At 36.9% G+C, this 23425-nt stretch overlaps 1 protein-coding gene and 1 long non-coding RNA gene across 2 annotated transcripts; one reads left to right on the top strand and one right to left on the bottom strand.

Moving 5' to 3' along the window:
* Positions 1 to 9574: 9574 nt before the first annotated feature.
* Positions 9575 to 11126, bottom strand: LOC108650290 (uncharacterized). The gene has a single exon (XM_018099408.3). The coding sequence runs from the start codon at positions 10866 to 10868 to the stop codon at positions 9780 to 9782; it is 1089 nt and encodes a 362-aa protein (XP_017954897.1). The 5' UTR covers positions 10869 to 11126; the 3' UTR covers positions 9575 to 9779.
* Positions 11127 to 22347: 11221 nt separating this feature from the next.
* Positions 22348 to 23357, top strand: LOC149091486 (uncharacterized). Its single transcript, XR_016196725.1, has 2 exons — positions 22348 to 22417; positions 23254 to 23357. It is a non-coding gene; the product is annotated as an uncharacterized LOC149091486 (long non-coding RNA).
* Positions 23358 to 23425: the final 68 nt, after the last annotated feature.

The raw sequence follows: 23425 nt of genomic DNA on the forward strand, positions 1-23425 counted from the left end.
AGCATTATTTTTGTCATAATGAACGCCTTACTGCACGACTTGTTTAAATAAATAAATATTCACATATAATTAAATGGATTACCCTAACCCTTGGTCAGCACGACTAAAGCTTTTTATATTACCCGGACTTTTTATTGCTGCAAGTTCTATATTTTCCCTGATTCAGACATCCATCCACTTCAGTCTATATCTATTTATAATTAAATTTTATCACACCATTCGTAAGTTCGCAAAGAAATTCTTAATAACCAAGTCGAAAGGGGAAAAAAAGGTTTTAGATTGAACTTTATTTTTTGACCACTGTACGCTGTCCACTTGGGTGGAGTGATGTCCATGCTGACATTTTATATACCCGTTCAAATTGGGCGCATGCATGTACCACATGACGTGCCACGCCCACCACGCACACACATCTTCATGCATATGTACATACATACATATAGAGAGACATACACATAACCATAAACATAAACAAGGAACGACAACGACGAGCGCGACATTTTATAGCTGGAGAGGCGGGTCCGGTGTTTGGGTTTTTGGATGCCGGGTCGAAGGGTTTCCGTGTTGACTTGGGCGCGAGGTGGTGGCTGGTGTGGGGGGTGCTCGACAGGGGTCGGCGGGATCGACGGTTTTCGTGCAACGCGCCTGGCGGCCAACTCTTGGGCACTTGGCATAAATTAAAGCGCCGTTAAGCATAAGCTCGTCCAATTACCAAAGTATCCTTTGCTGTTATATTTACGGATTTATTATAGTGTTGACTGTCGCTGGCGTCTTCGGCCTCCGCCATGTCCGTGTCCGTATCCGGACTCTCGTCCTCGACTTTGTCTAACTGCATCGGCTGTGGCCCTCATCTCTCCCTCTCCCCTCTCTGTCTCTCTCTCTCTCCCACTCGGCCACTCTCGCTGACCCGGCACATGCATGCATGTACTTTTATCGGCCCTTTGTCATTTGTCATGTTAATTTAATGATTTTTCCTTGGTTTTTTTATTTATTTCGGTTTATTTTTTGTTGGTCTACCTTTTCGCCTCGTTTGGATTTTATGCCTTAATGGCGACCCAGCTGAACATGTGTGTGGGTGTGCTTGTAATGTAACGGTAAATTTGTTTAGCTGAGTCGCGAGGTTGTCAACAAACGCCAAATTTGGCCCCAGCTCAAAACTGAATGAACAAACGCCCCAGCCATTTGGAGTTATGCGTGAGGCGACCAATTTGTAAAGAAACCTCCATAGACGGACGGAACTGCCCAATAGATCTAGACGAAATGATTGCATTATCAGTCACACAAGCGGGCGAAGTACAATATTCGGAGGCCAGGTTAGATATAATGAAAGACTGTGGAATATGATTAACGAGCTGAAGCTAAGATCTATTTGAATTTGATTTCGATTCGGAAAAATGGTATGGTAAACTCTATTTACTTTGAACAAAACTCGTTAAAATATATTTGATTTGGGCGAGGAGATAATTTGAGGGAAATTGATGAAAGGTATGAGGTATAATTATTAATATGTAGAAACTTTGGTTTATTTTATATTATTATTTTTTAATTTGCTAATATTAATCTAAGAATTTTATTATTCATTTTTCATTTCATGTAATTATATGTTATTTCAATCCAATGTGCCAATTTACAGAACAAAAAAAAAAAAAAAAAAAAAAAAAAAACATTGACAGAAATATTTAATTGCAAATATATATAAAATATAATTATTTTCATATGAAAACAGAATTTTTATTATGATTGATCTCATATATTGGCTATTTAAAACTGATTCATTTATTGCCATACAAATTCAAAAAGAAGCTATGTTTACAAAGAAAGCCGCACATTCAGACACCCTTGCATATTTAGGTATGCATGTATGCGATTGCAACGGCAACTTGAAGATCAAAAAGGAGTATATTTTACTATTCCTTGCACTCGTTCATTAATATACATATTTCGTTAGAAAAAATAACTTTTCGAACAAAATATGTGCATAAGAAGAGAGCAGCAGAATATGTTGTTATGCTTGTCTCTTTCAGGTATGCCTAATTGTAGGAAGGAATTTTTACGTGGAGCAGGGAATTTTTGCATTTTTTTCTTGTTCTGATCCGCAGAAATTCGAAATTGGAATTGAAGTTCGCCTTAGCCAAAGTTGCAAATCAGTTGAGATTTGCTTCCTTTTATAAAACGTCGCTGAAGGAGCCGCAAATCGTTTGATAGCTTCTTTTTTTTACATATTTGCTCAAAAAGAATGTAAATTCTAGTGAAGAATATTATAATTAGGAAAGTGAGTTGAGTAATTAATAAAAAAAATGTGAAAAATTCAATCAAATACAACACAAGGGATCGCGACGCGCCGGTTAAAGGCTAAAATTTGTAGATGCCGTTATTTGAAGCAGTTCTTTCCTTTAATTGTTGAATTTTGTATGTGAATTAGAGGGAAGAAATTTCAATATTGGAGTATTGCGGCATTGCCTTCAGTTATTTACATCTATTTATATGTGGGTTCCAGTATTATTAAAAAAATGCTTTTGGTGTAGTTTACAAAAGCTTTAATTATGAGGTTAATTTAAAGAAATCGTTATTAAATTTAAATCATTTCAACTGTAGTACGTGACGTCGCGACACGTCGGCTTAAGCATATCAACTTATTCCGTTTCGTTTGCTTGCCGTATGTGAGAGTGAGTGTATAAGTGTGTGGGCGTGCAGCTGAAGGAAAGTGCCAGAACGTTTGTCTGCTTCTGCTCTACAAATAATTGTTGCCTATTTATGCATATCCTCATTTTCGTCGATTCTTCGCTGTGAATCGTGAGAGCAATGGAAAAGAGAGCGGCCAGACGGAGAGCGGATAATGGAGCAAAGCTGGAATGCAAGCAATATTCCAGTGAAATTTTTGCTTTGCATATGTGTACATTATATTTGTGCGTGAGTGTGTTTAACGAAATATTGCAATGGAAGCGCGTTCGAAGTTGGAGTGAAGTGTGTGTAGGTAAGTACAGAGGGAGAGAGGGGGACAGAACTTATTTATGTTAATCGGATGAATATCAGAAAGAGAGGAATAGAATTCGAAGAGGAAATTTCTTTTCGGGACTAATGTTCAATATGGCGTATGAGAGGTACAGAACTTATTTAGATCAATTGGTAATTATTATTATCCGAAAAAGAAATTTCCTTTTAGAATATTTTCGAAATGGTGTCATATTAAAATATAAAATGATTACTGTACCAAATTCAATCATTAATATAATAATAATAATAATAATATGTAACTAAACATTACATATATGAACATACCAAAAATAATATTTTATGATATTATGCAATGCCGTCGCATATAAATGTAATTAATTTTCGCATCATTGTCAGACATCGAGTTAAGAAATTCAATATTTCATAACAAGATATATTTGTTATATGTTGAACTGCTTTGGAAACAAGCAACTAATTTCGATTGGACAAACGTCTTTTAATTAATGCGAGATCTAATTGAAAAACCGATACGCACGCCACTGTCTGCTGCAATAAATTCAACTGAGCGAGCGAGCGAGCCCAAGTATCTGCGGTGTTAATTGAAATTTAATCTAGGCAACACGAACGCATCGAATGCGAATGCCAATGGAAAATGTAAGTGAGTGTGTGTGTGTGTGTGTGTGTGTGTGTGTGGGAATGGGCACGGATTGTCCGTCTGTGTGTGTGTGTGTGTTATCGTCCAGTGGCAGTTGGCGGCACAGATTAGAAACATTTGTGCGTCTAAATAGCTAGATGGGACGCTAGTATCTCATGGATACGGATGCGAAAAGCTGGCAATCCAGCTTTCTTTCATACTCTTTTGCCAATCATTTTCCCAGCCATTGCCATCTCATTCTCTGTCTCTCTGTCTTCGTCAGCAGAACGGTTTGCTGTATATACGAGTAATGCGTAGCTATTGCTGATGTTGTTGTTGTTATTGTTGTTGTTTACTGACTATCTGCACTTGAATATCTATCTTGAGGCTTTGCTGAAACGTTGAATTCTGTTTGTCGCTGCTTTAAATCAATTGCCCAGTCGTGCCATTAATTTTTCAAAGTATCTGTTGCCTTTGCTTACAGCATTTTGCTGCCGTCGTTTGTTGCCGCTTTAATTTATTTTGTGTCCTCATGCGAGCTTCACCAAGAGCCGAAAGCCAAACCAAAAGCCAACTCAAAGCCAAACTCAAAGTGGGCTGCTTGCATTTCTTTTAATTTATTTGAGTTGCGATTGATTCGTCGTTGCCAGCGACTTCTGCACTTTCGTGGCTACAAAATGTCTCTTTGTCTGTGTTACATTTCTTCTCCTTTCCCTTCTTCATCTTCTTCTTTTGCTGCTGTTGCCTTGTTTGGCTGCTCATTAATGCCACAACTGTTGTGCAGCAGTTGCACAATTACCAACCTTAGCCGCATCACATAAATATTCCTGTCGAACGTTCTTTGACTTTGACAAACAGAATTTTTCGAGTACTTTAAATTAATTTCATAGAAAAATATCATTCTATGTGCTAAATTTATATGTAGGACTTGCGTACTACATATTGTATACTATATATTTTATACATATATTTTAGTTAGTATAGTCTCAATTTTCTACTCGATTTGAAGTAGTTTAAATTAATTTTGATACACAATATATATATAAAACTTGAATTATGTATTTCATTCATAATATAAAATAATTGTACTGTGAATAAATGGAATGGCTTTCTGTCATTTAGTTTTTTATAGTGTTATACAAGAATAATATGCTTTGTAAGCAAATGAAGGCTAATGGAGTAGAGTTTGTTCAGGACTAGAGATAATCTACTAATTGAATAGCTTTTTATCTCTTTATGTGCATTTTCACCTAGTATTCCCCAGCTGCACTTGCAGCACATTTACGTGTGTATGTGTGTGTGTGTGTGTGTGAAGTCAGCCCTGTGACTTTGTGGCCCTAAGCGAGATATAGTTATGTATGTGACATTTACTGTTTGCCGGGTCGTCGTAGCTGCGTTGCTGCATAGCAACCAATTTATTTCATTCATTTCAAATCATTCGACAAACTATGGCCCGGCCCGGGCAGCTTCCTTTCATTATTTATGGGATTTTGTGGACGCACTCAGCGTGTGATTGTTTATGCTGGCCATCCCCTCCAGTTCCATATGGAGTCTGCAGTTGCAGCAGCATCAGCAACATCAGCAGCAGCAGCAGCAGCAGTTGCAGTACCAGCAATCATAATAATATTTTTGCAAGTGCTTCGAATGGTCGCAATGGCTGGTCGCAATGGCTGTCGAGTAAACTGGAGACTGGCTGACTGGCTGACTGTGGATGGCTCTGTGTTGTCATCGCATTATTATTCCGCTTCGACGTTTTCTGCTCTTTTCCTTTGCTACTTTACTATTATGTGTTTCTTTGATTTCATTTCTTTTCTGCTTCTTTCTATTTTTTTTCTTTCTTTTTTTACTTGCCATAAATGGTTCATAAAATTTTATACGCTCGTCCATAAAGGAAACCGTTTGCTCCACTTTCCACTCGCAGCTAGCGAATGCAGCTTGCATTGAAAATAAGTTCCAAAGATCTGCAGCGACAACTAAGTAGATATTGAAAGGTCTCTGGAGACAAATAAATGGCAAAATCAACAATTGATGAATGCAAAACTTGTGCAACTTTGAGTTACATTTAATAAATTCTCTATTGTTCAATATGGAAAGGAAATGAAGGAACTTTTTATTAAATATTATATATGTATCAATATCAACCTCTACCGGCCATTGCCACTAAATTTATTATTGGTCTCAACCTCCATTAAATTTAATTTAATTATCGATATTATTTAAACGCTTTCATATATTATTTTTATTTTATTTATGTATAATAATATTATTACAAATACATATATTATTTTAAGCTTATTAGGCTTTTTCGTGTAATACTAATTTAGTTTCCCTGTGATAGTTTGGATAATATATTTGCCTCTATACAATTTCTGTGAGTTTCGCTTTAATATTCATATTTCGCCTCTTGAGGTTTATTCACTTGTCTATATTAGTTTCAGTTAATTGACAGCTGATTTGATCTAGGCATCAGTTTCCGCATGCAGCTCGGATTTTCATTTCCCTTTCGATTTTCATTTCCATTTGATGCTCAGAAGTGATCAAACGAGATGCAAGTAGCGATTGCAATTGTTTGACTTCAAAATGGGTTTCGGGCGAAATCGCTTAGATGCTTGGCTTCAGCCACATACGAGCATATCCATCCCTGTGGCTTGGTATCTTCCGCGTTGCCAAAATCAAATTCGTGGGGCTTATGCAACCCGGGGCCAGCAAACGGCGACAGCCCAAAAACAAAGCTGGCCAAATCGCTATTGGAATCGGTGCGGTGCTTACGTGACCAGCCGAACGACTCAATTTCAGCAGGCAGCAAACAAAAACCATACAAAACTAAAAAACTGAAAAACTAAAACAGAAAACACAGAGAAAAGTTACCGGTGCATGGTGCAAGCCGTTGCCATGCCTACAGTCCCCCAGCCGCAGCCGCAGCCCCAGCCCCAGCCACACAGTCCAAGCCCCAGACCCAACCTTAGCCCGCGCCTCTGTCGCTCGCCCACAGCTACAGATATTCGTTTTCGTATTCGTTTTTGTCTACTTTTTGAGTTGTTTTTTTCTCATACATTGTATGTGTATCTTATTATCAAGTCGCGCTGAGTTCGCTGGCCGTTCATGAACTACAAACGCCGCTGGCTGCGTTTTACGCTTTGCATTGCATCGCATTGCAATCCGCAATCGGCAATTGCCAATTGCCAATTGGCAACTGGCAGCCGCGCGGCCACGCGGCCTGTCCTCGATGCGGTTGTTGGCTCTTTACGCTTTGCCGTATCACAGGCGAACGCACTGTCCGCGAATAGCTCAGAGATAATCGACTTTAAGATACTCTCAGCTGTGATGCCTATGAAATGTATCGTAAGATGAAGGCAATAACGACTTTATGATGCTCTCAGCTCTTGATGATTTTACTTAATGTGTTGCAGCAATGTTTGCTTGGGGTTGGGCATATACGAAGCTGGAGCTGCTCTGCTTATTTATTAATAATAATATATATATTTGTGATGTGTGCGACATTGAATTTGAGATTTAAATGTGTTTCGAGTGTGTACTAAAAATAAGTTTAAAAAATTTACTTCAGAGACCGAAATGTTTGTCCTATTTTTTTTGGGGGGGTTTCAATACTGGGGCACCTCTTTTAAAATAAAATAAAATAAAATACATGTAAATAATAAATAGTGTAGGGTATATAACTGAAATGAAGAAGGAATTTAATCGTTAAATAAATACATTTGTGTTGGCCTTCCACTTGCTCTTATATCATAAATATTATGAGCAACTTTATGATCTATATGTAGATCCCTTTATATAGCGATAAATTGTATATAAATATTTGCATAATATATTAAAGAAAATTAAACACCTATTATCATACAATAAATATTTCAATATCTCAAAATTTTGTAGTGGTCAATGCCATTAATAAGAGATAAAATAAACACGTAAATTGCATAGCACTATGGCAAGTATGGTAAAGTTATCTTTATTCACAAAAAAGATTTATAGATATATTTAAATACATAAATATCATAACATTAACTATGATAAAAAAAAATGTTATAAAGTGTTTGTCATTAAAAAGGCGTATACATACATATATTCGTTGATACTCGAATAAATAATTTTATATACTTACATTATTTAGAATAATATAGTTAATTATTATTGTTTAATATTTGGTTTAGATAGAACCTTCAAACAAGCCACATCTGCTTTGATACCCTCACCTGCAATTCGTTTGTCTGAATGAATAGGATCGCTGCTGTCTCTGTCTCTGTCTCTGTCTCTGTCGCTTTCGTTGCTGCTAGCTGCCGCAGCTAGCATATATAAATTTGTATTTAAATTGATTCAATCTCCATCTCATGTTGTATTAATTGCATTAAAATTTAATTTGCTTGCCATTGCGAAAAAAATGCTTAAAATAATTTCAATTTCCTTTGCAAAACTAATTGCAAATCAATTTAATTTAGATTCTGTTGAAAGTTTACTCCTAATATCATATGCAACCTGTTTAGTTGGATTCGATTCAAGTCTCTAAATTAATGAAATGTAAATTTTATTTTCAATGCAGTTCAGTTCAATTTTAAATTAATTTATATACTATATTATGTAAATTCATTTATTTTGTAGTATATTTGAATACAATGCTAATGTATAAAAACAATAATATTAAATAATAATATTAATATTAAATAAAATCTTTTTTGTTTTAGATTGAACCAGCTATATATTGATATATATTAATTATTTGAATTCAATAATAAATAATTATAATTATATATAGAGAAATATATTACAGAAATATTTTAAACTTTTTCCCTTAATTAACTTTTTAATAAGATGCATATAAATAAATGTGTTTAATTAAAATCATGAAAGGGAATTTTGAAGTACTTAAATGCTTAATTCTGTGGGCTTAGCCTACAATTCAAATTAGCTTAATTGCAAACTTTTTCTCTCTCAATTGTCGCACTTAGCGGAAGCTTGTTGCCAAGTTCCTGACAGTGAAAGCCTGTTATAGGTGTTATATACACATAATCTCGTGCGTAGCAGCAGGAGAGGAGTCTCCACGCACACATCTTGTTTATCATGATGTCTTACGATGTCTCACTTTTGGCTGTAGCGCTTCAGAAAATATTCCATTGTAGCGAAACGTTGGCGAAGCCAGAAACAAAATCAAGGCACTTTTCTATACTTGAAGTTATGATGTGCTGACAACGACGACGACGACGACGATAATGATGATGATGATGATGATGAAGCAACCTCCGAATTTCGAGTGATAGACAAATATTTCTAAGCACTCAGTACTTAACGCAGTGCGTAATGTAAGCGCGAGCGCGCTTCTCTCTCTCTCTCTCTCTCTCTCTCTGTCCCCCTCTCACTTACTTTGTCTCTCGCTTTGCAAGCCCTCGTCTCAGAATCTACTCTTGTCGTTTGCATGGGCCGCACTTCAATGCTGGCCACTTGAGTCACCTCTTCGTCGCACTTCACTCAAGATATGCCATGAACGATACCAGAGGCCAGACTGGAATAATAAGAAGCAAGTACAAACTTCATTAGGGCAGAGCATGCATCGTTCACTTTTCTCTAAAGATCTACCACACACAAAACATCTTTCAAGTCTAGTTCATACATTTAATTTTTCTGTGTGAGTTCTTGATTTTAGCATGAGTTAGTTAACTGAATACCAAATCATGTAGAGCTCAGCTGATGTTATATAATTTTTTCTTATGGCATTTTCTGAAAATTATAATACAAGCATGTGAATTTACCTTTTTAGCATTCAATTAAAAATAATATAATTATAATTAAATTTCTATATCGTTTACATACTCTACGCAAAGTTCTGCAAATGGCTTTGCAGCTCTAATGATAATCATATTCAAGAAAACCCTTCAAATTTCTAAACGTTTGCCAGATTTTAAGCTCACTCAAATATGATATTTACAACACGAACAACATATGAAGAATTGTTTTCTTAATAAATTGACCTCGCTAATAGCAATTACGACATTCACTTTTTAGATTTTATTGTATTTTGACTCAAGTGGAAACCAAAGATCTGTCCTCTCGATTCCAAGCTATATATGTTAGATAAATATAAACATCATAGACCCTTAGAGCTAGACAGTTTCTTTATATTTTATTGGCCTCCGGTGAAGTACACTGGGATGATTAATACGGTAAAATTTGAAGAAGTTGACTACGTAAAAATTTTAGACAAATGATGTGGACGAAAACGTGGATCCGAGAGACCGTGCTGTATCAGGAGTGGACGTATGCGCTTGCAGCCCGCGTCGTCGACATCGAGCATCGCCTCCTCAACGATGTGGGAGATTGTTTTCGAGTCCAGCGTACGCTGCTCCAAGCGCAACTCGTTCTCCAGACAGTCCAACACTTCGGCTCGTCCGAACGGCCGATAGTTGATGATGGTCGTGTCCATGGGCAGCTGCTGCAGCAGCTCGTACTGCTGCCAATAGTATTGCATTTCCAGATTGAATATGTAAATCACCAGCACACTTTGATTAGCCGCCTTGCAGGCGTCACCCTCTCGTTCCAGCAGCAGCTTGTTGTAGAGGGGCACAAAGCTGTAGTCGCAGGGCGACAGATTGTCGATTATCAGCAGATTTTGGCCACAGCTGGACAGCTGCTCCACAAAGTTGCGTATCACATTGAACTTGTGGGCGTCGTCCGGGACATAGGTGCTCCACGAGTAGCTGTGCACGTTCTCCGGCCAGGGAAACTGTTGCCGCAACACCATTGCGGTCAGTGTTTTGCCCACGCCCGGTGGACCGAGCAGAGCCACCGATCGCAATGGTCTGTTGCTCTTGGCGGCGCGTTCCAGGCGCGCTAGTGCCTGCTCCTGGTTGATCACCTGTTTGCTGATCTGACGGAATATGCGCATCGTGTCCAGTTTCTGCCTGCAGTGAAAGGCATGTGGCGAATCTGGATCCGGGTACTGGATGCTAGCACTTTTCGCCACGGTGTCCAGACCTAGGATGCCCGATACGCCCAGCCAGAGGGCACTCAGTGAGCTGGATATGCACGAATGCAGGCTAAGTTGGTCGTCCGACGTGCTTTCCATGCTGTGCAGCCAGAGCACCAACACCAATGTGGCCATGGCCGTCAGTATCATCAGGCCCTGCAGCATGTTGGCATGCTGGCTGCTCTGCAGCTGCTGCCGATAGGAGTAGCAGCTTGTATTTCTTAAGATTCCACGTTTACGTGGGTCTTCAAAGTCGCCGGAAAGTCTCGACTCCCCGGACCGTGAGTAAGAACCGTGTGAATGCATTCTATTTAAGGTTATATTTGCTAACCAATTTCCTATACGAATTAAAAAAAGCAGAAAACACTATGGAATAATTTAGAAATATTTTTTTTTTTTTTTTTGAACGGAGTTTCCAGAGGATTAAACTAAATTTAAATTATGAAGATTTGTTAAAAACGAAAATAAAAACACAGTTCTGACAGTTGTTTCTGCTGAAAGGGGTAAAACGATCTAAGAAATGAAATTCAGACAGTGTTTTATAAACATAACTTAAACCAGAAAAAAGTTTTGTTAACAGTTAAAACCTATTTTAACTTTTGAAAGAAAATGCAAACACTCAAGTACTTTTTAATGTGTATTATTTATAGGTTTTTGGATAAAAATAAATGCAAGGAGTTCGGCAAAAAATGTTATAAATTATTATCGAAATATGAAGTGTTGTTAAAAATACATGTTACATTTTTTGTTTCCAATGTATAACCGTCCAACAACTTCAATAAGGTAATTAGCTATTTGATGTGAGTCAGTATTGATGATGATAGCAAGCATCATTAGCATTGATGAGCCTATTAATTAGTCTTGAGAGCAAGTTAGATCAGTTGTATGAGCGGGCTTGATCAGTTTTTAAAAGAAACTTCGATCAGCCATGTGTGCAGCATTGATCAGTCTTGATCAAAATTGATAGTGTTAATAGCAATCTTAAACAGGCTTGATTAGACTTGACAGGAAGTTTAATCAGCTCAGAGAGCAAGTTTGATCAGTATCGGCTATCATTCAGAGCTAGTTTGATCAGCCTAGGGAGTATGAACAGTCTCGGAAGCAAGCTAGATCAGTCTTGGGAATAAGTTTGATCAAGTGTGATCAGTCTTCATATATCGTTTGAGCAGTCACAGAAGCCAGCTTGAAGAGTCTCGATATCAAGTTTGATCAGTCTTTGGAATAAGTTAGATCAGTCTCGACATCAGTCAAGGAAATTTGATCAGTCATAGCAAGTTTGTTCAAAACAAGATTGATCATTCTTCAGAGAACGTTCTCTGAAGCAAGTCTTCATTGAAAACAAATTCAATTAGTTTTGATTAATCTTGGAATCTTGTTTGAAAATTAATTAATAAATTATGTTTAGGAGAAAATAATTCGTATAATTATATGTATAACAGAATATCTAAACAAATGAAGCAAATTACAAATAAGTTAAATTATAGGTAGATATTTTTATTATTGTTTATAATTAATAGTCCGAGATTCATTTCAGTTATATATGTATATGTATGTGCTATGTGTGTATACGTTTATGTGCACAGCTGCTTTTTATTTAAATATAGTTGAACTTGATGGCCGTTCTGCTTACAAATATAATTATACGCTTTGTTAGTGAAACGCCACATGAATCCATGCGGAGTACGGATGCGGTGTTCTAAGCATTTCTTTTTGCATCCAGCCATTAAAAGCGCTTACTCATCATTATCAGGCAACAGTCATCAAGGCAGGCAAACAGCCGCAGCGGCAGATCAGCTGATTCGTGGCTGCGGCAGAGAGACAGACATTACCATTAGGCTGACAATTAAGTTTAGACTCGCGCGGAAAGCCGGCAGCCAGCAACTGGGCCACGACTCTTTGAAAGCTGAGATCTAACGATCGTGATTGCCAAACAACAGAAAACAGGCAGCCAGCCAAAGAGACGACTGGTCTGGCCAGACGTAAAAGCCCAGTTCAGTTTAGTTCAGTTCAGTTCAGGCCAGGTCAGCAGGCCAGGCGAGACGGACACGCGGACGTAGACGTAGACGTAGACGTACACGTAAACGGAGAAGAAGACAGCCACAAACAGAAACAGAAACAGAAACGGAAAACTGAGCCATTTGGGTGCTTGGCAACAAACAACAACAGCTCAGAGACAACAAAACACTTCAATTCGTAATAGACCAAAATTGAGAAAACCTTCAACTAGCTATGCATGAAGCCGCACAGCAAACACTCTGCCTAAATCAAAGTCTTGCCTAGTAAATGGAATACAAATCCGTCGCTTGATCTTTCTACATTTTTAAAAGGTTCATAAATTTAATCCCATGTCCATGACTAAATAACGAAATGGAAAATAGACTAAACAAAAGTGTTTGTTGTCTACAAATTTAAATTTTTTATTAAACTTAATTATGTTCCAGAAATCACATTTGAGGTACCAAAGCATAAATTTTAAAGAAAACTTTCTGATTCGCTTCTTCTATTTGAATTGATAAGAACTAATTTTAATCTACCTTGCTGTCTGTTTGAAATAAAGGGTATTCAGACAAAAGATTCGGTGAATGTGCTGACAAATAGATGGATGGATAGATAGAAAGATTGATAGACACACACACATAAAAATAAAAACATATATTTATATATGTACAGAGACAGAGACAAAGACAGAGACTGTCAGACAGAGAGGTAGATGGTGATGTAGATGGAGAGACAGATTGAGAGACAGACACTTGTTGGAGCACAGAGCCGTAACGGTTTCTCAAAAAAGTAAAAAACTAAAAAATCAAGTTGGGCGACTTGCAAAAGTGTCTTTCATAAATCAGTCAACAGCTCTGGCTAACAGCTACCAGCTACCAGCTAGCAGCTCCGTCAGCTGTCAGACGAGAGATCATTTTTGGTCGCTTGGGTTCGGTTCAGCGCGGTAATTATGTCTCTACTCGCTGGAGTACTCATATGTGTGTCATTATGATCCAAGAGCAGGCAACAACAATAACAATGATTATGATGGCGATGATGATAATGATGATAATGATGATGATGATGACGATGATGACAATAATAACAGCTACAGAGACTTGGCAGACTTGGCGGCTCTGGGGTAAAAGTTTGTTGGCCCTCAAGTGCCGCCTGGCTGAGACATTTGGCTGACTTTCCGTTTTTGGCCATATTTGATTTGCTGCTGTTGCCAACCGTTTTGGAACGGGCCAACTGCGACGGCAGCCGTTGCTGCTGCCGCTGCCGCTGCTGAGTCAGCGCTTTTAATTGTTGCCAAAAGCGGAAAAGTTTTGCAAGTGAAAAGTAGGCAATGAAAAAGTCATTTGGAAAATTGACAATCAGCAAACGAAATTTACAAATTCGTTGCTAGCGGAACGCGTAGCCCAGTAAACATTAGTAATGAGCCTACAGAGTGAAAACTAAAATAATAATAAATAGTAATAAAACACAAATAATAGAAAATAATAAAACAAGAATAGAAACATAAATTGCGGTATATAAAACTCCAAAAATAATATTCAGTTACTTAAAATAAATAATATTTAATTATTAAAATGGAAAAACGATATAAAAGGAGTATTTTCAACATCATAAATTAAATCTTAGCCTTACACTAAATCCAATATTCAGTATTCTTAATATAAGTGCGTCCATGAATACAAAGTCAAACTTTCGTTTGCATTTAACAAATAACAAAAATATTTGCAGCATTCTATCAGAAAATAAACCGCTTTAGCTTTACATTTATTTTCCGGTCGATTTTCTTAAAGTCTTATGCCTGCGAGTAACATAAGCTAATCGATGGGGGAAAAATGAAAAAAGAAAGAGAACGTAGCTAAAGAGTTTGGCGAATTGCAATTTATAGACGCTGCCAGAGCATCGAGAACACGAACGTGTTTACGCCACCAACTTGGCGAGTGAGTACGTGTGTCTGTAAGCTGTAAGCCACAGACACATGCAGCTACGAACTGAGTACGTGTATTTGCAAGACACAGACACATGCAAGCATTCTGCTCATTAGCTCGTTGCGGCTGACGTTGCTGTGGCTGCGGCTGCTGCTGCTGCTGCTGTTGCCGCTGTCAGTTGCAACTTCAATTGAAACGCATTTAATTAGTTTGTGCCTAATTTATGCTGCCATCGACATCGCCATCAACATCAACATCAGCGCTCAACGTAGAAGCTGTCAGCGAGGCGCCTGCCCCAAAGGGGCTTACGCGAATTCTCAACTAAAATGTGCGCAATGTAAACTGAATCAAACGTTCTTATATCCTAAAATCATTGTAAATCTGAATTGAGAGTGAATTTAATCTTTGTAATATATGCCATAGGCAGAAACAATTGCTATCGACCCTATCAAGTATATATAACCCTGAACGCGATGTATTGTATAGCATAGTCAATCTCATCTTCTACATCTGTCAGTCATCCGTCTACACGTCTCGATATTATAGTTTATGAAATACTTTCTACATCACACCTACAAGAAAGAATCGATTAATTAAATCCAATAAATTTTTAAACATCTAAAAATAAAAATAGGCATATAGTTTAATCTCTATTATAAATTTTTATCAATTCGAAAAAATTTGAAAAATATTTTATTAAAACTTTACATATATAGATAAACATATAAAAAATCCTTGTTTATCACACGAATTTTTATTTTTTTTTTAGAATGACAATTTCTTTAAAAATTATCCCATATATAAAGTTTATAGCATATAGTTAAATATATATACATATTATATATCAAATCAAAGGTATTAATGCGTAGATTACATATATATAAAAATTTATGATCTAGCTCCTTTAGTTCAAAAGATATTTCAATTCAATTTTTATTTTCAATTTTTATAATAAAAATCAAATCATAACTCTTATTTTTGACTTTTATAATAAAAATCAAAAATAAGAGTTATGATTTGATTTTTATATAAAAACTGTTCTGTAATTATTATTTTTGATTTTTATCATAAAAATCGTTTATAATTAAATATAATTTTTTTTTATTTATCAAAAAATAATTATTATTTTTTAATTTTTTGCTATAAAAATTATAATCGTTACGGTCCCTGATATAAACATATTTTATAAAATTTTTTTATTTCTATTAATTTACAGAAAATGTACAAAACTACATTTGAAGAAACTATTATATCTATTATAATTCAATTCAATCGAGTAAAAGATATATATAGAAATATATATATATATAGAAATACCCTTCTCCGTAATAACAAAGATATTTTCTTTATCGTACCGTTTATTCTATACAATTATACATATACTTAATCCAATATACTCACTCTCAACGCACAAATGTAGTGTATTTAATTGTCAGCTATTCGTTAGACAGACATGTTCTTCTATTATGTTTTTTATGGCAGACATTAGAGCAAATCAACGAATGACGGTGACAGTTACTGGTCTGTCATTTAGGTATAGGGGTACGAAATGCTGAAAGACGTGGAAGTGCATTGGCATGCGGCATGTGAGAGCGCGGAGAGAGGGGCCCGGCTTGTAGGTCAGTTCTCTACATATGCCGGCATTTGCCTTATGGCCGGGTCGGCCTGGGTTGGGTCTGGTCGGGCCGGGTCTGGCCTGGTCATAAGTAGCATAAGGGGCGACATCAACATCGGCAAAAGACGCCACAATTAATTTAATTAACGAACGTGCCTCGAACGCCTTCCAATTGACGTTAGTGGCATTTGTTAAATTGTTTAAAGAACACAATGAAACGTAAAGAAGGGAGGCGAAGCAGAGGCAGAGGAAGAGGCAGAGGCAGAGGCATAGGCAAAAGGCAGAGAGGCGAAAAAGATGTGGGCGTCATGATGTCTTTTGCTTTACTTATTTTGATGGCATTGCGGGGCTTCGCAGTAAAATCTACTGAATGCGTTTCTATGATTAACTTTCATTTGATGAAATATTTTCATTTCGGCTTTCGCTTATTTCCCTGCCCCATTGAATTCTATCATATAGGGCTTCGCAGTTGCGTTCGCCCCGTCTTCAGCATTATTGTTGCTAACCGAACTGAGGTCATGGGGCTTGACAATTTTCCAGTTTCTGTCGCCCAACAATATATGTGTATGTATATAAGTATATATATCTTGCTATAGGCAACGTTGATACTTGTGATTAGTCACAATCGCAGTTGAGCTCACAACTTAAATTTATTGTGCCATTTTATTTATTGTAATGTGGCTGAATTATTTTTATTGATATTTCGTATTACATGTTACACTGTTCGACATAAAATATATAATATGTGAATTAAGTTTGTTGTGCATTGATGGCCAATATTTTTAAATTATATTTGATAAATTGTATTAAACTTTTAATTTTTCTTTTAATATTAAGATATCTTGTGAATATTATATTAAATAATTGGCGAAATTAAAAGACAAAAAGTTGTTTTTTATTATTTGCTATTTTATATAGGGTATTCAGTGTATCTCTAGTCCAGTCTATTCGTCTAGAGTACTCGTGCTTGTGTTTTGTCTGCATATCGTGAATATAATCTAGTAATTTTTAGCTTCACTAATCCAAGTATAACTATGATTTATGTAAAGTAAAGCTATTAATTAGTATTACACTAGTCATTATTTCCTGCTTACGACTTTTCTTATAGATTGTTGAAAAGTATATATATATTTTTTTATACCTATCGATTTATACATATATATATTTATACTATTAGTTTGTATCTTTAGGCTAATGGATTATGGATTGACTCTTTATGCTAGGCTACCAGGTGGAAGCTGTGTGATGATGTTGTTGTTGTTGTGGCTGTTGCGCTGCAACTTTGTTGTCGTCGTTGTTGTCGTCGTTGTTGTTGTTGATGATGACTCTTGGGTGAGGGCACTGCGCCCGTGGAATACACGTATTTTGTGCGACGATATCGCCACATGTTGATCTTTAAGCTCTCTTTTATTACTATTATTATTATTATTATTATGAAAATGCAAAAAACAACAACAACAAAAAAAGAAGCAGAAAGTAAATAAAAAAATAACAAGACAGCCGGCAATCGGGCGACCGGACAATGGCAACGGGGCAGCAGCCAACTGGCTGAACTGGTTCTCCTGCTCGCCTTGCTTGGGGCTCATTTGCGGCTGGGCCAGGCCAAGCCAGGCCACTACCGGAGTTACACCTACTCCCGCTGGCGAGTTGTGGACTTGGATTCAGCTTTCAGATACAGATACACAGCAACAGCTTCAGCTTCAGCTTCAGCTATAGCTATAGCTACAGCTACAGCTTTGGCTTTGGCTTTAGATTCAGATACAGTTGTTTGGCTCGACGGGGTGTGTGTTGTGTTGTTTACGTTTAGCGCTCATTCCTTCATTCCACGCTCGTTTGTTTTGATTTTAAAAAAGGTTGGGCTAGAAAAAAACACAAACTCAAAAAAAAAAAAAAAAATTAAATCCGAAGAAAAAACTGGATGCCCTTGTTTGTACACAGTTTGGTCTTTAAATGTTTGGTCTTTGTTTTCATCGCGCTTGCTCTCTTTCTCTCTCTCGCTCTCTCATTCTCTCGCTTTGGCTATGCTTTGCATTATTATTTCAAGTTGTCATTGTTGTTGTTCTCAAAACAATCTCTTTCTTCTTCTTCTGGTACCATCATTCTTATTTCATTTTTTGTTTTTTTTTGTTCCTCGTATGTTATATGGGATAGGGTTTGAGCATGGGTTTTTGGTCTTGGGCATGGAATCGGAGCTCTAGGTTTTGCGTAATGAGTCTGTGTGTTGCTTGTCCATCAAACAATTCACCACGTCAGGCAGCAACAGTCCCTCTTCACTTAATTTTTTTCTTCTTTCTTTTGCTAATTAAGATTCATGACGAGTTAATCTGCGGCAGAGTTAACTTGCAAGGAAAAGGCTCTATATGCTACTTATATATGTATATACATTTATTTGTATGTGTGTTCGTTCCCACTTGAAGTTTTCATCTGTGTGCTGGTTCCATTTGGGGTATTTTCACATTTCTAGAGTGTCAACAATGGAGCTGAAATTTGTTATTATCTAATTGTCTGTTGTTCCTACTACTACTTAAGCTCCCGCCGCCAATGGCCTCCTGGGAGTATAGAGCATAGCTGCTGCTGCTGCTGCGGCTGTTATCCCCCCATTCCATCGTTCATTTCGGCTCCATGACTAACCGACAGCGCGGGAGCTGCAAACAGAAATAATAAACACCAACAAGTGTCGTAAAAACAAATTAACGGCGCACAAGTAAACACTTGTCCCTGTTCTACTATGGCAATGCGTTGCCCCTAGCCACCCTCTCTCCGCCTAGCGTACCTACTAGCACCGGCAGAGCAGCTCTCTAAAGCGACAGCCTGCCCCTAAGTTTTAAATGAGCAAACATTATTTTAATTTATTGCATTGCCCGGCGAAACCCCGCTACACTAATCCGCACAATAATAACAACAGCTACACCATTTGCTTGTTCCCGTTCGACCCTCTGCTGCTGTTCCCCTCCCTGCTCCCATGTCCCGTCTCCCATCATCCAGCTCCCAGTTGCATTGTTTCGCTCCCCTCGTCCACTTGATCCAGCATGTGGGAAAACAAGGGAAGCACAGCATACTGGTCGCTACTTAACAACAAATTCCTCGGGGCTCAGCCAACGAGCACTTCTCATATTTTCGATTTATATATGTTATGTATTATGTGCCGAGCAGGAAGTGGGGAAAGCGAACCGGGAAGCACGAATTACTCGCTGAAAGTAAAGCAATCTAAGAAACCTCCAACTCCACATACAAATAAAAAACAAGTAAGAAGACTCTAGTCGAGACTGCTCGACTAGGAGATACCCTGAACCCTCCAAGCTGATATTCTTATCATTCTGCACTTCTTTTATGCACGCACACATACATACACATGCATCCACCCTCACGCGCCCGCGCTCTGCTAACTGCGCAGTAAGCAGCGACTGCGCTTGGGCTGCGCTGCAGTGTGGGCAATAGTATGAGAATTTACTTGGTGAATAACTTCGTTTGTAAACATACGATCTTAATGAAATTTTCAGGGCGTAATTATATGGTCAAAATGTGTGTACATTCCAAAGCACAAGTCTCTAGTACTTGAAATACGTTTTTTACAAATTTGGGCGAAGGGGGCGTGGTATCCAAAATCTGTTGATTACAAAATGTTTGTATTCATCATATATATATACACAGTAAATCTGAAGTCTCTATGTCTAATAGTACTCCGATGAGGCTCGAAAAACAAAATCAATTTTTCGATTATTCTCGATAAAAAAGTTATCGGATGAGTTATCGAAAAAATAAAGCAAACTCGTACTGCGTATGGTATTCACGAGTATGCACAAAAAATTTCAGCTCTCTAGCTCTTATATCTTCTGAGATCTCGGCGTTCATACGGACGGACGGACGGACAGACGGACAGGGCTATATCGACTCAGCTCGTCGTGCTGATCAAGAATATATATACTTTATGGGGTCTGCGATGATTCCTTCTGCCTGTTACATACTTTTACACAAAAACATTATACCCTGATTTCCCATTTTCAATGGGTTCAGGGTATAAAACAATCAAGTGCAAATATTAGCTAGCTAAGTATATGCTAATGCGGTACGAGCAGATTGCAGATTTTATGCAGTGGCAGAAAATAATCGAAAAATAATAATAATACAAGGTTTACCACTCCAAGTGCAGCTTATTGAAAAGACCATTAAATCGAATTGATAATAATGTATTTTGTATGTTTTTAAAAGTAAAAATTCATTACCAATAAATATTATCTCAATGTGACCACAGGTTGCTTTGAATATGACGCTGAGACTTGGGAACTTGTTGGAACATCAGCGTTTAAGGATGAATAGCCCATAGGCCCATATAATCGAAGCCGAGATTAGTTGAGAGAGCGCGGAGATAGTATAGAAAAATAGTATAATAATCATAATAAACAAGTGAGCCTTTCGTAATCCAGTAGAGCTAACCGCTCCATAATACACTTGCGCAATGAATGAAGAACAACAAATATAAAGCTTTTAACAATCAAATTCTTTATCAAAGTTTCTACGAAACTATATATTTATATTTGTTAAATCATCACTTTGTAGCATTTTCATTTGTGTTTTAAAACAAGCAAAATTAGTAAAAAGAAAAACAATATTCATGTCTGTTCAAGGATTCAAATTATAATTGAAATAGAGTTGATCGATATGTTTGTGAAACAAATATAATTGGAAAATAAATGAATATGCATGCATATAATCGCATGTGTGTTCAGCTGATGTTTCTATAATTGTCTAAAATGAATTTTGTTTTCTTTTTTATGTTCAATTCAAATTTGAATGACGTGCACATTGCCATTCGAATATCAAATTAATTTGTCAAAAATATAATTAACACGTCGCAATGGACATTCGTTTTGTTGTGTGCTTCTTCTTCATTTTTTTTGGGAGAGGTTGAGTATTCAAATAGTATTTGAAGTGGGCATATGCGGACATAAGTAGTGGCCATATCAGCCCGTTCCCATGACCACGCCTCGAACGTGCCTCGCATAAGCAGCATTAGTACAATTAAATAAATAACAATGGTCGAGCTAAGCAATGAATCACCTAGAGATACCCTGTAAATGGTATATGGCATACGAAATGAAGTCTTAAACATAAATTAGAATTACCAAATATATATTTGTGTTAGAGCTTTGTCCAGCCCTGAGCACAGGGCGTACTAGAAAAAAATATTCAATTCATTCATTGGATGTAATTTAATTTCATTTGCTGTCGTCTGTTAGTGGCTTTTACAAAGTCTATTTGACTTTAATTATAGATTTCGTTTGCAGCCGTCATTTCTGGTCACTTAATTGTGGCCACTTCACACACGAACCTAATTATTCTCGCAAAATGTATAAATTTCCACGGCATTTAATTTGCATATAAAGAGCGGCGCTCTAATGGCTCGCATTTGCATAATTTGGTGGGGTCTGTCGCGTATATATATATTTATACATATATATATATATACATATATATAATTCCGCTAAATATCAACATGCGCAAGTTTTAGTTGCATAGAGATACAGTAGCGTTAATATCTGGCTTTAATGGCCTATTTGGCTTCCTTAGCCATCCACACCCACACACGCCCACTCTCACACACACACACACACCCACAGCTAGAGCACTGCTAATGCTCCACATTATGACCTAACGAAGCTATTCTAAACACAAATTATATATTTCTACCAACTTTCATGAATAAATTTCCAAAATTTGTTTGTGGCCATTGTGCGTAAAAAAAAATTGGATATGTTTCTAGGAGAAAGGATGGGCATTATGTATACATTTTGGAGTTTTTAAATTTATGGGATAAGCGAATTTATTCTAAATACTTTGCTTGAGATATGTATACACATACATATCATCAAATGTTTCTTATGGGAAAACAATATTATATTATACAAATTTTATATTTCATATTGAAGAGAATAAATAAATAAATAAAAAAAATAGCAAATTCCAGTTTTTAAATGCACTTCTTCAATAAAAAACAAATAAATTATCTCGTCAAAGAGCTAGTGTATTCTATTAATTTACTAATACACTTTTTTTGTATTTTCAGTTATATATATGTACGTATGAATACGTTATGTATAGATATTTTATAAGAGTATATATTGCTACACACGAATTTTAAGGTAAGTGACAATTTATAAATGTATGTATTTATTTAGTGTTAATTTAACTTTCACAATTGCATTACAATAAAAGAAAATTATTTTATTTTTAATGTTGTTTTTTATTATTATTTTATTATTATTATTATACCCTGAACCCATTGAAAATGGGAAATCAGGGTATAATGGTTTTGTTGAAATGTATGTAACAGGCAGAAGGAGGCGTGGCAGACCCCACAAAGTATATATATTCTTGATCAGGGGGACGAGCTGAGTCGATTTAGCCCTGTCCGTCTGTCTGTCCGTCCGTCCGTCCGTCTGTCCGTATGTATGAACGCGTCGATCTCAGAAGATATAAGAGCTAGAGACCTCAACTTTTTTTAAAAATGTCCGTATATATCGCGCGAATATCGAGTTTATCACTAAAAAACGATAACTCTGTCCGATACTTTTTTATCGATAAAAAACCTTATCGAAGATCACCTAAAAAATTATATCTCCTACATCTTTCAAGCTAGAGTCTCCAAATTTGAAATGTATATAAAGATGTATTTTATACAATTTCGGTTTTTGTTAAAATTTACCCCCCACTCCTAAATCCATCCCCTCACCCTCATCTTTGTAGAACTCGTATATCAAATACTAGAGACTTGAGCTTCGGTATACACATACATTTATACATCATGATTACGTTCTGAAAGTTTCATTACGATCGTACGTCTAGAAATTAAATTATTCTACAAATAAGTTCTCATAATATCGCCAACACTGCAGCGCAACCCAAGCTCAATGTATATACGTGTGTGTGTGTGTGTGCGTGTGTTTGTTTGTATGCGTGTGTGTGTGTGTGTGTGCGTGTGTATGTGCGAATTATTATTGAAATATCAGTTGCTCGAAGGGTTCAGGGGATCTCGTAGTCGAGCAGTCTCGACTAGAGCTTTCTTACTTGTTTTTTTTTTTTTTTTTTTTGTAACACATTTTTATACCCTGAACCCATTGAAAATGGGAAATCAGGGTATAATGTTTTTGTGTAAAAGTATGTAACAGGCAGAAGGAATCATCGCAGACCCCATAAAGTATATATATTCTTGATCAGGACGACGAGCTGAGTCGATATAGCCCTGTCCGTCTGTCCGTCCGTCCGTCCGTCCGTCCGTCCGTCCGTCCGTCCGTCCGTCCGTCCGTCCGTCCGTCCGTCCGTATGAACGC

This window comes from Drosophila navojoa, chromosome 4 (genome assembly GCF_054131105.1).
Source record: "Drosophila navojoa isolate 15081-1374.11 chromosome 4, UAZ_NAV_1.0, whole genome shotgun sequence".
In the NCBI taxonomy this organism is placed as follows: domain Eukaryota; kingdom Metazoa; phylum Arthropoda; class Insecta; order Diptera; family Drosophilidae; genus Drosophila; species Drosophila navojoa.